The 16,376-nt window shown below is 43.7% G+C and overlaps 1 protein-coding gene across 1 annotated transcript; it reads right to left on the reverse strand.

Moving 5' to 3' along the window:
- Nucleotides 1-336: 336 nt before the first annotated feature.
- HAPSTR1 (HUWE1 associated protein modifying stress responses) lies at nt 337-14,559 on the reverse strand. Its single transcript, XM_082292535.1, has 4 exons — nt 14,191-14,559; nt 13,383-13,463; nt 9,050-9,325; nt 337-1,215 (listed from the first exon to the last, which is right to left on the reverse strand). Exons 1-4 carry the CDS (start codon nt 14,408-14,410, stop codon nt 971-973), a joined length of 822 nt encoding a protein of 273 aa, XP_082148661.1. The 5' UTR covers nt 14,411-14,559; the 3' UTR covers nt 337-970.
- Nucleotides 14,560-16,376: the final 1,817 nt, after the last annotated feature.

Consider the following 16,376-nt stretch of genomic DNA (forward strand, 5'->3'; position numbering starts at 1 on the left):
TTAGAACACACCCCTTTTCCAACTATTCCCCACATTCCCTCTCCTCCCACCCCTCCCCACCAATGGGCAATTACTTCACAAGAAATGTAAAATAGGATATGGGTGTACACAAAACCTACCCTTCACTAATACTGAACAGAAAAGCCTATTTTCCAATTACAGGACATTTTTCTCTAAATTTAGGTCAGCACTGGTGCAGTCTGCACTGTGTATGATTACCACAAGGATAATACCAATAAGTACATATATTTTCTCAAACTGATTTAAAAGCCTATGAAGTTAACTGGGGAAAAGTTTAATATTGCTACTTCAGAGCACTAGAACACACAAAGTGAATCCAATAAAGATCCTTGTATTGATTCAATATTAAGTATTAATTGCATGACCATCATAGCACCTCTTTACATTATCACACAATCACCAGAATTAGCAACTGCTTTTAAAACTAAAAAGGGTACAGTCCAATATTTATAACTTGCACACTGTTACTATACAGAAACTAGGTGCATGGTACAGTGCTGCAAAAATGGAAGCCTGCAGTTTTGACAAAGATGCCAAGTCATGTTGTAGACAATTTCAGTCAAACTGGCAATACTGTTTAAGCAAATACTCAAAGCAGGAAATAAAGGACAAAAAAGAGAATTCTATAGCCAAATAAACATCTGAAATTTCCTTTCCCTTTAATAATACAAGTAAGGTCACTTTTAGCCTTGGAACAGATACATGTTCGCCTATGATGATCTTGCTAACTACTACACAATATCTGATGTCCTCTGCTAAGAATATAGTTTAAGAAAGCCGCAGTTACAAGAGGCATCTAATGTAATATCTAAAATTTCCTTTATGGCATTTATTGAATTCTTTGTCTTAAAGAGTGAATATGGAAAGATGGCCTCATGTTTCCTTTTCAATAGTACTCTGAGGATCAAGTGGCTTTCAAGCAGCATGGTGGGTTTGAAATTTTTGCAGTTTAGATCATTCTGTTGCGTTTATGAGTTGGTGAGTCTGTAATGACATCGCCACACTGGGCTGAGGTACGCTTTCTAGTTCCACCATTGTCCAAGTGGAGTGCCATTTCTTCTGATATGAAAGTGTTCAAATCAACATCATGGAGTCCATTTCTCCTTCGACTAGCATTGGAGCCACTGCTCACGTGAGTAGGCGAGCCTGGGGTACTCGAGCGAACACTTATACTAGCCATTGCACCACTAAGACCTGGGGAGAGAGAGAAAAAGGGCTTCAGTCAGACAGCACAGAAAGTTCAGTTCCCACGTGCGCCAGAAAGGATCGCGCTCAGCCAAATTCTGCTGAGATCTTAAAGGCACTTCATCCTACTATTTGTACCATTCCAGTCCAGAGCACACCTTCTCAGCGTTCAGTCCATGGAATAATCCAGTAATTACCAGAACTGCTTTTTATGACATTAAAAGTGAGTTCATACACCAGGTTGTAACAACACGCTCTGGCAAACATTAACCCCATCAGCATGACATGCTATTCAAAACATGGACATACTCAAGAGCAGACTATTTCAATTTAAAGGCTTCACACTGGACCAAGAGTTACACAGCCCTGCCAAGGACTTTCCAGTTGAACCGACTCAGTCTTGTTTCAATACCACCACCCTGCTCCCTTTCACTCCCTGAAGGAAACTGCAGTATGGCAGCAGACAGGTGTACACCACAGCTAGTTTATAAATACAAGCTTTATTTCATGGCTAACACTAACAGCCAACACATTAGTATTAGTAAATTCAGAAAGGCACTTAAATAACAAGCAAGAAAAACCACGTGACAATCACCCAAAATTTGTTATTGACAGATCCGATACAAATCACTATCACAGGTACCCTGCAAGAACTTTGGTTTGTGTTCAGTTAATAGTGTTTGATTCAAACTGAAGTTTATTTCTTGTAGAAACAAGGCCATAAAAAGACAACCATGAACTTCATACCAATTTAAACTCTGCCTTCTGTAACATAACAGTTTTACAAAAGTGGGACATTCCAAAACATAAGTTTAGTAAGCCTAACTACTCTTCTCAATTTGCAATTCAGGCTGTATTTGGAGATAAACAGGAGCACAGAGATAAGACAAACATCTTTGCTATCATAGCATCTTCAAATCTGTGTAATAGTAGGAAAGTACAAAAATATCTGTTGGCCCTAGGAAACATAATGAACAGAAGATGACATGATATTTTTCTAACAGTAAGAACAAGGAAATGTTAAACTGCCCCAGAAGATTCCACTCTCAGCAACTGTCAAAATCTTAGAGCTCTCTTCTCCAGTCTCAAACATTCTATAGCTCTGTCCAGCCATCATAAATCTTGTGTGTGCAGCCATTTAATTCACATCTCCATATACTGTCAAGGAAGCAGCCAAAAGTCACTGACTGACAAGTCAAGTCTAACAAAACTCAATCCACCAGCTGCTGGTAGGCCAAATAGGCAACTTCAGAGGCTCTGGGAAGAGAGGACTACTAGAGCTACACCACCACTCACCAGAAACCTCAGTTAGAATCTGAAGTCTAAAGCCATCTGCAGCAATGTCGGGTTAACACACAAGTCAGGATGGAGCACGCCAACCGACTTCATTCTATGGAACATTACTGAATGAACATTTAAAGCTTTCAATTTGTAACAGCACAGGAAATGCTTTTACACAGATCTGGCATTATATAACAACCAGTAGAAACAGCCACTAATCACTAATGCTTTCTTAGGGCTTTTGCTTACAGCTCCAAGTGGTGTTCAAACAGGGCTCAGAAGCCTGGTCTGAACTCTGAGAGGTGCCCTGCAGATTTCATTAATAGCAAAATCATCTTTCACTCACAATGGCAGAAGTTATTTAAACAGCAGAAGCTGTTTTAGTGTAAAGGTAACTCAGAAACAAGGTTTGTGACAGTATTCTCAGGATTAAGGTCAAATTTAAATCCAAAACCATTAGGAAAAGAATTTCCCATGCATCTAACCAAGAAAGTAAAGCAGCTACTTGATGACAGATGCACGAGATAAAGCCAATTCAGATACCATAACCTGGATAAACTACCAACATGCACAGTTTGGGCAGGTAACAAATCACTTCACAATTCAAAGACATCAGTAGTTTAATTTCAACTGGCATGACATACATTAGAAAAAAGCATTAATTCATCCTGTACATTTAAATCGAAAAAAATCTGACAGCATACAGGTGACATTTTTTCAAATCCAAACTGATTGTAGAGATTTCCCCCCATGTTACTATTCCAAGCAAAACTGCTGTGACCACACAAGTTCAGTGTATTACTTACACTTAAGAGTCAACAATTTACATCAGTTATCAGTCATTTATTGTTATACAACTCATACCAAATGAGCAACATAGTAATTCAGTTTTATCACAACATCTTTTTATTACGTCTAATGCCCAAGTAAGGGGAGAAAAGTTATTCTAAATAAACCCCAAAACTTCCCTGTGATGTGAAAAGACATTTTTCAGCACCACTCAAGAACTGTGTTTTTAAGTGGAGCCTTTTCAAGTAACAAGCATGCTTTAAAATAGTAGACACAGTTAAAAGATGCACCTGTAATACACTGCAGCATAATCTAAACCAGACTGCCAAAGTTCACAAGCAATGCCTAAAGCAGTCACTGACTTCCCAGTATTTAGGTAATACTGAATCAGTGTACATTTAGATACACAACCTCCAGGAGAAGTTAACTAGAAGTTAAAATCTTCAATACAACGTGATGTCTAAGACAGGAGAGTAGCTTTGAATTAATGTCTACAGATCAGAATACAAGGATATTGCATCACAGCATGGACTTAGAGCTACAGGTTAATCTTGTAGCTCACACAGGTATTTAGTACTAGTAAGAGTCATGACTGGGTACGCTGACAGACTGAGTGACAACCTGGGATCGGTTCCTGGCAGTTAGCCAGATTACACAGCACTGCCCATTCATCCAGGGGAGCAGAACTGCCAAACAAAACACTCAGATCACAGTTTAGGATTGGCTAATTGAGCTAACATGGAAGAGTCAAAGCTAACTCAAGGCCTGCATTCAAATATCAAGATGCAACTTCATGTAACCAACATCTCTGAGAACAATCTGCAACGCTCAAAGAATCTACTTTTGGTTGACAGGGAAAAGTTTTTTTCTCAGGAAGCTATGGCAAAGCAGAGGAAATCTCAGAAAAACCATTTACTGTGAATTACTCTGAGTTTAAGCTTTCAGTGGATTCAGAGCTCTTCCCAAAGCATTTAAAGCAATAACTGACACTAGGAAGTGGTAAGATGACATGACTGTCAGCAAACACCATTTCCCAACCTCAAATTTCTATATTGTGATTAACATGGCCTAACCACAGGCACACCAGTTTTGTCTATATAACAGGATCGAGATCCAAACAGCTGCTAAAGTGGCTTTACTCTTCCCACAATCTCACAACCACCTCTGAAGTCTCACACTCCTTTCTACCAGGGACATCTCCTTTATCATTAGAGGCCATTAAGAAAGCACACATGGCTCTTAACCCCTTTTTAAACTGGAAAGGTTTGAAGTGGAGGGCATATCTCAAATACTTTGCAGTACCTAGTACATTCTGATTCCTGTCATATCTTTCAGACATCAACAATATGACATTTCATGAACAATTTTACAAGAAGTTCTCTTCTGAAGGTTTCATAGTACTATTAGAGACAGCTGTGACCAATACTAGCCAATTTACAACAAAGTACCCTCCAAAACTATCAAGATACTAGAATTCTTGACTGAAAGTATGTTTCATGGATTACAAAATACTTAAAACTGTCAGCTCAAAATTAGCAAATTTATCACCACTGGCCTAACAAACTAAATGCTCTTTCATCTGCACTACAACCACATCCATGTAGAACTTAGTCAGGTCACTACCATGGCATAATATACTGGGTAGCTACTGTTCAGTATAGTAATAGCATTAACTGTTGTTTTCAAGAAGTTTTAATCAGGAAGTATCAAAAGGAACATTCACGCTTAGATAAGTGGGACTAAAGCAGGAATTAGTTAATAACCCCAGATAAATACAAAATGGCATGCAGAGAGATCATTGTCACTCTATGTCATATTCACCCTTTCACAGTACTGGCTCAAATAGCAAGTTTTAGCAGCACATACCAACACACAATTCCATCACAGCTACATATACACACAACCTTTAAATTAAACTATGTCAGACCAATCTGAACTCTGTTCTCCCACCCCCTCTTTTACCAACTTCTGTTTCTCCACTCTGCTAAATGCTCTGTTTTAAACTGCACTTTAGTATTTTGACAAGCAAATACGAAGGGCTAGTGGAAATTCAGGCTCTTAAGAGGCCAGGCCACACACTTCTACATGCAAGTGTTCTGCCTACCCGAAGAGAGACCCAATCACGTGAATGATATACATCAACACTAACGCTGAGGAGAAAAAGAACTAATATTCTCTCACTGTACTGTTGCCCTATTTTTTTCCCCAAATTCACCTGATTTTTGTTTAAGAATGCTCAAGTCAAATGCATTTCAACATTACCTTTCCAAGCTTCTTTCTCCTCCTCAAATCACAGCATTTGCTCACATTATGCTGGGAAGGGTGGTCTGTGAAACATGGAGTACATCCCACAGTAAAGGATATGGGCTGTGCACAAGACTTGGTATGCCAGCTACAGCCAGGCACAGAGTGGTCTAGCACATGGCAGCGTTTGGTAATCCTGTACTGTTAGCTCAGATTGATGTAATTCTGTCATTTGAAACTCATCTCTTACAGAACTAGAAATGTCAATACACATCCAGAGAGTAGGTCAAGATTACATCCACACTCTCCCTAGCTGCAATCACATTTCAGGGGCTAACAGAAGTTAAAAACCCAACTCTCTAATTGAGATGTTGGACAACAAAGGTATTTATTATCTTCTACTACCACATCTTGAAACACCAACCATCAGACTGATGTTTCATTGAAGTTTCAGAAAAATGCACTGGCACTTCAGAGTAAAACATCATGTATTACCTTGAGATAACTACCCAGCTTTCTAAAAGGCTTGAACTTCTTTTCAAATATTCACAGTTCACGCTGCCAGCCATGCTTTATTTGAAAGCTTACCCACTAGCATGCTAACAATGAAAAGCTGGTAATAAGGAAAGATTTTGTTTACCAGAGTTTACTCTCTCAAGAGTAAGGTTCCAAAGTCTCATTCTCACTAAGTAACACTAAAGACTTCAGTAACAACTGCAGAACACAGGTGCAATGAAGTTAAAAGGGAGATCACATACACCTTAAACATTCTCATGTTTAATTTTTTGTCATGATAATTTTGCTTTTAGCTACTCTAACAAGTACTTCTCTACTGTTCTGCTTTCAAGACAAGTTTTCTTGTAGTAGAAAGACTTGATAATCAGTACTACAAGATTAAATTCTGGGTTCAACATCCCTAGCTTTTGTCAAAAAAAAACTGCCAACCATCTTGCAGAGATATAAGTCAGACATTACAGGGTTGTAGACAGAAGAGGCAAGGCTAAAAATCCAATTTTAACATATTTCTTTTCAGATGAAGCATACACTTTAAAGATTGTACTGATACCTAAAAGATGCTATTCTCTAATGTTTTAGTCTGGGGCATACACCTAGAATTGTGTTTGATGTTCCAGGAAATACTGAATTATTAGCTATTTTGTTACCACTGCTTCTGTCAAAATTTTCAAACATGTTTATGGTACATTTAGGGGTTACATGATGAAAAAACAGGCATTTTCTATCATCAAAGGGGAAGATCAGCAAGTTATAATGCCATGGTCTTCAGACATGTATTAGTACCTATTTCTGAGAAGTCAATAGACCAATTCTGCTTTCACTGAGCTTTACTTGGTGCCATAGGCTATGCATACCTATCTCTGCCTCACTAGAAGAGGTCTTGCTGTGAGCAGAAAAGTTTTAACATTATCCCTCAAATCTAATTCAACCCATCCACATGATCAATAAAGAAATATTCCATTCCCACAGGAAGCCAACCAGCACAAAACAGCCTCGCTCCTTTACATGCCAGTTGAAAACTCCCCTCAAAACCTCGGTGCCTGGACTGTTGCTCACCATCATCAGGTTCTCATGTTCCCTCATAATACCTAGAAGTAGCACTTTCAAAGAATGTGCCAGAACTTACAATAAGCACAGGCCTAATGAGGACAATTTACACACACCTGAAGATCCTTGGCAGGCTTCAAAATCAAAACATAGTTTTGAGAAGCCCTACAATAAATAGGAAATGAGTTCGTGAGATTGCTTAATCACAACTTCCCTAATGTTAAAGGAAAAAAAAAAAAGGGGGAGAAGCTAGAGGAATGCAGACATCATAAAAACAGTTATGAGGCCCAATATAAGCCTAGTCACTAAAGGATTAGCACAAAAGCATTTGTGTCAAGGACCAGATTGAAACTGGTATCAGGAGAACCTAATCCAAATGGTGACTGACATGTAATCTTGTCAACCAGCTGATGAAGGGGAAAAGTACATTTTGAGCCCCTGCAGGGCCACTACACAGCACAGAATTTCCCCATGACCCCGCAATACATTATGAAATATGGAAAACATTATGCATCATTGTTCATATCCTCATGCTATAGAGAAGTGACTTCCATAAACCACCTCTATACAAAGCAGATGCTAGGAAATAATACATGGACACAAAAAGAGCCGTATTACCAATAAAAATGCCTCTGAGTTTACTCAGAGAGCTGACTGTGCTGAATTGAGCCTACCTAAGCTTCCTCTCACCTGAGATTGAGCCCTTACAGTTAAATCTAACTCCACAGATTCAACTATATTTTCAGAAAACCATTTTTAAGAGGGTGTTTGTCATAGTGAGAGCCAGCTTCTGCAGTTGTTCTCATTAATTTTATCTACACTGAGTAAGCAACAGGGGTGCACAGAATTCCCTAACCCGCTCCCAGTATGAGACAGGAAACTGCCAAAACTGACATGACTAGGTGGAAGTATGTTTGGTTTAAATGGCAACAGAGTAGCCAGTAACACCAGGCTTAGGCTGTCACCTAGAGTAACACTGTCTGGATTGTGTATCTTGAAAAACCACCACAGCAGAAGCAGAAGCAAAGACTGCATTTTCAGGAATTCACTCATCTAATTAAGTCATCAATTCTAACCCCACTGAGAATACCCAGACAGTAAAATTTTCATTTAGGCTGCACTTCTAGATAGCTTAACTTTTACTTTTAGAATGGTCTACGGTTTGTACCTCAAGATATCTGCTACCCTTTTGAATTCTAGAAGGCATGACAGCCAGAGGTGAACTGCCTCATCTCACCTCAAGAGCAATTTAAAGCACATTTGTCTCTCACTTGCTAAATCATAATCCAATACAGAATAAGCTACTGAATATTCAGATCTGAAATTACATACACCACCAACACTGCTGGTGATGGCAAGGAAAGCAATTCAGTATGACACTGGAAGATATGTAAATCTGAAAGTGAACTAGAACAAAGTTCTGAACAGGACTCTATTACAAAAATGTGCACATGAAACACCCTTTCCAGGGTATATTAAGCAGAATGCTAAACTGCATTATCAAGTGCCTAACAAAGGTATTAGAGAGCTAGAGACAGAAGCCTCAGACATCAAATTCCCTCCCTAAGCTCCCAAAAACTTGCTAGTAGTCAAATCTTAATATTTAACTAGTTGCCAGCATAGCATTACCATTTTCCAAGAATTCTGTTTGCTTTAGCATTGGTATGAATGCCAAGCCTCTTCATGCTTCAAAAACACTACCAAGACTTGATACTTAACTGTTGAGTTCACAGCTGTGGAGTATTACAGACCCGAATTTCATTTTTATTCCATACCTTTTCTTCATTCAAAATACTCAGCTATACAAATTTTTAGCAGCCAACACATGCCTTATACATGCAAAAGCTCCCTTAAAGAAAGAAGGGAATACCTTCAGCTGGAACACCAGGTACATTACATATGCCAATCATGCTTTAAGAACCCCCACCCAATTTTAACCAAGTAGTATTGAAAAAGTGACTGTTACCATGCAGAGCTATGGCTTCACGGAAGGGTTGCAAATCAGTCTCTACAGATGAGCTAGTTTCTGTTGAAGTAGCTCGGTTAGGGGATACTACAGTCAGTCTTGGGGGAGCTCTAGAATTTCTTGGAGGAGGAACTTTTCCACAAAGGAAGCTGATCAAGTCTTCTCTTCGAATAGTTCTTCTGCGTTTTTTAACCCAGGCTAACACATCCTTATTCCGACGCTGATAGCCAATCTGAATTCCTAAATCAAAGCTTCGCTGGTGGGCATCCACACTTTCTGCAAGAAGACAGAAAAAAGTTCTTTTAGTGTTACACAGCAATGTGTAGCATGGCACAGCACTGATGTGGCTTCCTGTCAACCACGGGAAAGAAGAAGTATCTACATCTTCTACAAGTCACACCACAAGGCAGCACCAAGGTGGCTGCAGCAGCAAAGATGAGCTCCACTAAACCTAAAGAGAGTATTAGCCAAAATGTTCCATCCTCTTTACAAGTCAGATAGTCAACAGCAACTCCAGCACCACTTAAACAGCATTTACTGTGCTTCAGGTCGACACTACAGCACTGTTTATTTACATTAAAACACACTTAGAGTTTGTCAGTCTGAGGAAGATACTTAAATCAATGGACAACAGACACTCAAAGTGCATCAATAGAGCCAGGAAGCCCCAAGATAAGAAAGGAGTAACTGCTTCTCTTCATTCTGACAGGTAAGGAATTGCCTGAAAATTCAGATTTCTTTCAAGTTCTTCTATTTTCAGCTGAACTTCAATTGCAGAGACAATTCATAGACCATAGTTTTGAAACTAGTTAGAACACGAGTGTCCCCAATGCCTCTCAATTAGGCAACATACTATTTACAAAGGGAGGCTAAGAAAGTATCCTTCCCCGTTTAGGATCCCACTGCCATTTTTGATATACAAAAGCTTTAAACACACTGTTTGCAATAAATCCTACTACAAAATGCAATTTCACTCTGTTGATGTAACTAGTCACCTGTGCACATCAGTTACAACTGTGCCTCCAAAAGACTTAAATGCCATGTATTAAGTTGCTTTCAAACTTCGGGAAGTGTATTTCTGGCTCCCAGTTTGAGTAACTTTCAAACCACAGTAACAGGTGGGACAAATCCAGTTCACTACATAATTATGCTCATCTTGTTTGTCATATGTTTGCTATCAGAGCTTTGACAACAGCTATTTCAGTTTAATGTAAAATATTGTTATGTTGCTCTTGCTCCTTCAAAGACATCAACATATGCACTCCAATTTTGTTCACTTGAATTCCATGGATTTTTTTCAATGTGGCAAAGCTGATTTAAACAGCATTTTATATTCTTGTTTTATTAATGAAGTCCAAGGCAAAAGCCATTTGCCCAGAACATGAAGCTATTTCTTTAAAAACAGCTACCCCAAGATACTGGTTTACAAACAGTGACATACACATCTAATGTAGCTTTCTCACACTCCAGAACCCAAAAAGAACCACCACTAAATGCTATGTTTGGACTTACATTCTAAGGCACCACTGCACAGTCCATAAAAGATAGCACTGAAATCTACACTGCCAAAGAGCAGCACTTCAAACCTAACACAACAGACCAAAACCACCTCAAACCGAGCTGAGTTAAATCTTGGCGCTTTTGGAATACAAACTAAACAGGTACACAAGGCACACTTAGCCTGTTACTTTTACCCACTCTAAGAGTATTTTGCCTGTACTACTTTGTAATCTGAAGGCTACATTTACAAATGCTAACTCCTCTGAAAGCAATGGCAACATGACAGGTTACTCCTTCTGCCATTTTATACTCCACAGCAGCCCAGACACCAATGCACTGGCAGTAAAAGCTGCCCAAACACTCTGGAGCCAACTTGGAAGTGAAAATATTCCTTTAATCACTTCCTGAAATACCAGGACTGTCCTTCTGAGGCTTGGAGGCAGACTTTACATCAATACCCTGCTTTCTTTGTGTATGAGAATGCTTCACAAAGTGCTAACTGTGAATTAGGTATGAGGTCAAACACGGACTGCTTATGCAGCCCAGAGAAGTTTCAAGCATCATTACCCTGGGAAGATTAGATTTTTATGGTAAAAGCCACAACTACTTTGTTTACAAAGTTAAGCTGGCAAAACCTAAGCAGTAAAACTGCATATATTCTGAAATTACCAAGTCAAAATTAACATTAGAAAATATTCAGGGTTTTTTTAATAAAAAGGTAAACTATAAGCTCAGAAGTCTTATTCTAACATGTACCTAAAACTTCCCACAGTGGCCTCAAGTTCTAAATCCTCCATTACAAGCCATGCCTTCACTTTTTTAGCGCAATCTGGAAGATAATCAAGTGCCCTGAATGCAGTCTCTATCACCAGCACCAGAAATTCAGGACATAAGACCATCAGTGTGGTTTGATATTAAACTTCTAATCTATATTCAGAAGAAATGCTGACATTCAAGACATCATGGCATTCTCATTATGCACCATTCCTCAGGTTGCTCTTGTTAAAAAGATGATGCCTCAAAAACCCAAGTATTTATCAGATCAGAAACCAGCTGACAAGGCAGGAAGCAGTTTGTGATGTTCAGTTCACCACACCAAGTATTCCTCCAGTGTTTTGACAGAGTCCTCCAAAACAAACAGTACTGAGAATGTGAAAAATAGGATTTTTTAAGAGCCATGTTCATCACTAGGGAAAGCAAGTTCACAGTAAGAGACTCCAACTTGTCAGATATGACAGTGTTTAGCTGGTTCTACCACATTCTCACCAAATTTCTACTGACTTGCAAGTTAACTGAAAATTGAAAAATAGCATTCCTGAGTAATTCAGGTACTCTAGCACTTTAAGATCTGTTTGAATAAAACATTTGCTTCGGGTGCTGGTTTTTGAAGCATTACATTATACCTGCCTAAAGTCAGCTTCCAACTTAAATTCTAGTTTCCCTGACCACCTACTCTTCAGTTAATCACATCATTGCCAACAAAAATGAGGGCTCATTTTGCCTAGAGCACAAGTAATCAAACAGAAATAAACAGCCTAAATCTTCATACTAAAGATGCTGTAAGGGAGAGCCATGCCATTTTTAAAGACAGACTGTAATTATTCCAGACTATTTATTAACATTACCACCATTCTCAAATGACTGGCATCCCCAGCCACGTTCTAGTGACCCACTCCCTCAGGCCAGCACCTTCCTGCTCTGAGGTGCTGCCCCTTTACATGACCTGACACACGTACAAAGTGCTCAAATGCACTTTCTGCAGGAGGCAAGTCTCTGGCAGCAAGGGTTGTGCACCAACATTTCCTCCATGCTCAGTCCGCATCTGTCAGAAATCTGATCACCCATCACAAACACATCAAGTTCAACTGCTTAAAGCAAATCCAAAATGACAAAACTGAAGGTATATGAAGGAACATACAGATAGAACTACATACAATGTTGTACAGACCAATTTAAAAAAAAACCTCAAGGAAAAAAAAAATCAAACTACAAGCCAGAAAAACAAACATCTGGAACTTTAAAATGCTTCCCTCCCTTGGAATGGAAGGCAGTAACAATAGGAATCACAATGTGCCAATTTCAGCCTTTCCTGATATGTCTCATTTTAGCACAACCTTTTAAACAAACCAAAAACCACTGAATGATTCTTCTGCAGACAAGAATTCCTCTGACAACCCAAAGAACTGCAGAGTTCAGAAACACCCATTAAACCAGCACTAAAGCACAGCTACATGCAGAGTACACTCCTATCAAAGTTCTGGCTAACAGTGCCTTCTTACAGCCACACCGGACACAGCCAGAATGACATTCTAGTGCTTAAAATAAACTGGGAAGCTTGCTTAAGAAGCCTCACTGCCACAAGAAGATAAAACTTTCTGTCACATAACATCTGTGCAGAATTTTATAAACACTAAACCCAACTGTGCTCCAGCACAAAAGCGAAGGCAATATACTGACACCCCAACATCTAATGCACCATGAAATATACACAATGCAGAGAATTTCAGTAGTGTTTAATAAACCATTGGAAGCTTCCCTGAATGCACAAGAAACAGACACATATTAAAGACACCCTTTTTCAAGGGGCTCAAAGTAAAATAGCTTTTAAGTTTATGAGTCACTGACATGAGGCAACAGAAAAGATTCAGCTACCGTCAGCTAAAGCGGCCCAGGGAAAACCTGCAAGATTCAGGAAGCAGTCTCGGGTTAGATTTTATCAGGGTGAATAAGAGACATTAACAGGCCCTACTTATGAGTAAGCCGGGGCAGGAGGCAGAGCAGGGCCCAGCTCGGCGGGGAGGGCTGCCGGGGCAGCGGGGGGGCAGCCCCTTACCTTTGTAGAGGTTGGTGACCGCAGTGGCGGCGTTCTGGAAGGGGACCCAGAGGGAGAGCCCCGGCTGCTGGCACACCCGGTCTGCAGGGAGGGAAGGACACACGCTGTTTATTTTGGAGTCACCCGCTCCGAACGGCCATGTTAGGTTTCGCCATTTTGTTCCACCTTCCGGAGGCAGCTCCGGATCGGGGCCGAGCGGGCAGCGGCCCGCCCGGGGCAGCGGGCGCGGTGCCCCCAGCGCGGCGGGGAGCGCCCGGCCGCCCCCGCCCCGGCGCACAATGAGCCCGGCCCCGCTCTTCGCCATTTTGTCGGAGTCTCTTCCCGGGGCTGGGCGTCAGTAGCCGCCGGCAGGGCCGGGCTTCCCGGATCCCCCCCCTTCCCCCCGGCACTCGGGGCTCGCCCCCGCCGCCCGGACCCTCCCGGCGCGGCCCCGGCGGAGCGCCCCGACACCCTGCGGCCGCGCTACGGCCCGAGAGCTCCGGCAGCCGGAGGAGGGGGTGCGGCCGGGCCGGGCCGGCGCAGGAGCCGCCCCGGGCGCTGTCCGGACCGCGACCGCGGCTCCCCCTCCCTCTCGCCATTTTGTTTTCCCGTCCGTCTCTCAGGGCGGCCGCGGCCCGGCAGCTGCTCCTCCCGCCGCCTCGGCCCCTTTGTACCGCTGCGGGCACGTCCCCACCCCGGCGGCTCCGCGGCTGCTCGGAGCCCCCACCCCCCACTGCCCGGGCCCCGAGTCCACCGCGCTCAGGCTCTACCGGCCTCTCGGCCGCAGCCGCCCCAGCTGTGCCCTCCCCAGGCCCCTGGCCGTGCTCACCCTTGTAGAGCTGCGCCACGGCGGTGGCCGAATTCTGGAAGAGATGCCAGAGCTTCTGCTGCTTGTGCTCAGGCTGCGCCGCCGCCTCGTCCTGCAGCTCCGGCGCCAGCGCCTCCTCCTGCTCGGCCTCGGCCAGGCACTGCCGCTCCCACTTGCTGAACCAGTGCTCGGGCCCGTGCTCCTGGATCTCCGCCTCGCCCTCCTCCTTCTTGTCCTCCATCCTCCGCCCGGCTCCGCGTCCCACCGCCGCGTACACCCGGTCCCGGCAGCCGGCCGCGCTCGTTCCGTGCGCCGGGCCGGCCCTACCTCACCCCCATGCCGGGCCCGCCCGTCGCTCCGCCGGCCCCAAACACTCCGACCGCCGGCACCGCCCCGACCGCACTGAGAGCCCGGCCGAGGCGCCTGGGAACGCGCAGCCGGCCCGCCCCGCCCGCAGCGTCCGATTGGTCGCCACCGCCCCGGCGCAGCCGGTCCGTACGGAATTCCCAGCGCTCATTGGTTCGTTCTCGTGTCCGTCAAGCGGGACACCCCGGGGGCGGGGCTAACGCGGGTTTGGTTACACCGTCACAGCCCCGTGCCGGGGGCGTCGGCCTGGTGCGCGTGCGCAGTGCGCTGCCTCGCGCGGCCCCGGCCCCGCCCCTGGCGTGAGGCGGCCCCGCCCGCGCCCCCCCGGCAGCGGCCCCGGGGCCGCCCCGAGCGGGCGAGGCGCTCCCAGCCTCGGGCGGCCCCGGCAGCCGCTGCCCGCGGCGGTACCGGGTGGTGGCAGCGGCCGCCGCGGCTTCGCTGAGGGGCAGAGTCCGCCCGGGAGGTGGTTCCTTTCCCGGCCCCGGGGGAAGATGGCGGCCGCGCAGGGCCCGAGGGCCGAGCCCTGTGACACGGCCGGGCCCGGGTCCAGCGCCCAGCAGAGATGGCTGAGGGGCTTGCACCGAGAGTTCAGACCCACGGCATCACTTTTCTCTCTGTTCTACACATTATTTACCATTTCTTGATTCTGCGCTGTACCGGGCACAGTCCCAACAAACAGACGGAAGTCACAGCTGCTTTGCGCACGTTTAAAAACACTCGTTTACCTCGCGATCTCGTCGCTGTGCTGCTGTGAAAAGGCACTTCCCAGCTGTTCCAGCCACAGTTCCAGTCAAGACAAACGTCCCCCAAGCTGCTGTGTAGCGACGGCCGGGCACACCTGCACCCACACCCGGGTTTGCATCCGCTATCCCCAGGCTGCCATGCCACCGCTGTCCGCGGTCAGCCGGGTCCAGATCGGCTGCCACATCATTGAACTGATTATAGACACACTCTGGCAGCCTGGTGTGCCCATCCCATCCCATCCCGTGGCAGAAACACTCACAGGCTTTATGGACTGTTTCCTCCTCTGACAGGCTTCCTCATCCAGTCCATACCTGTTCCCTCTTTGAACTTGGATCTTCATACAACTTCTTAAAACATTCAGAAATTCCAAGCCTAAATCATATATACTGGGGAAAGAGGTGGCATGAAGGTATAATTAGGACTGTCTGGTTGGGGTCTCTGAGAACAACTGAAAACTAGAGCTGCCGCTACCGTACTTCCTAAACCACTGAGACTAATTACTAAGGACCTCGTGGTTGTGGGTTATGCCTTGGTACTCCACGTGAGTAGAAGGGATAAGAGCACCCATAACTTTGTGTATGTCTCCTTAAACTGAAATTGTGGCATTGGCTTTTAATATAAGTATCTCATATATATAGCACTAATGCACAAACACAGAGGCATGGATATTCCCTTCCTCTCTAGGCAAGGCTCTGTCCAATTCTTGTTTAGGATTATGAACTTCAGCCGAATTGGTTTTGTAAATCATCCATTGATCACATGGCCAGTAAGTACCTATTGTGGTGCAACATGGATTTTTCTCCTGTGCAACTGTTTAAAGAAAAGTAAAGAACAGAAGAGGAAATCTTCTCTATTGAATAGGATTTCTTATAAAGTACCTACAACTTGAAAATATTCATTCCTTATACTCTTAAATTGCTTAAATATTGTAAAGTATCACATGGGAATGCGTGATGGGATTGTGTTCTAGTATTTTCCAATGAATCAAGTATTTAAATTCATCTCCCTCATCAGAAACAGCTGAAATTCCTGTCAGCTTTCATGGACTTTGCAGATGCTCTCTCAGATCACAAGTTAGTGCAGGGAGCTTGATGGAG

The sequence above is a fragment of the Coloeus monedula genome (genome assembly GCF_965178545.1).
Source record: "Coloeus monedula genome assembly, chromosome: 16".
Lineage (NCBI taxonomy): Eukaryota > Metazoa > Chordata > Aves > Passeriformes > Corvidae > Coloeus > Coloeus monedula.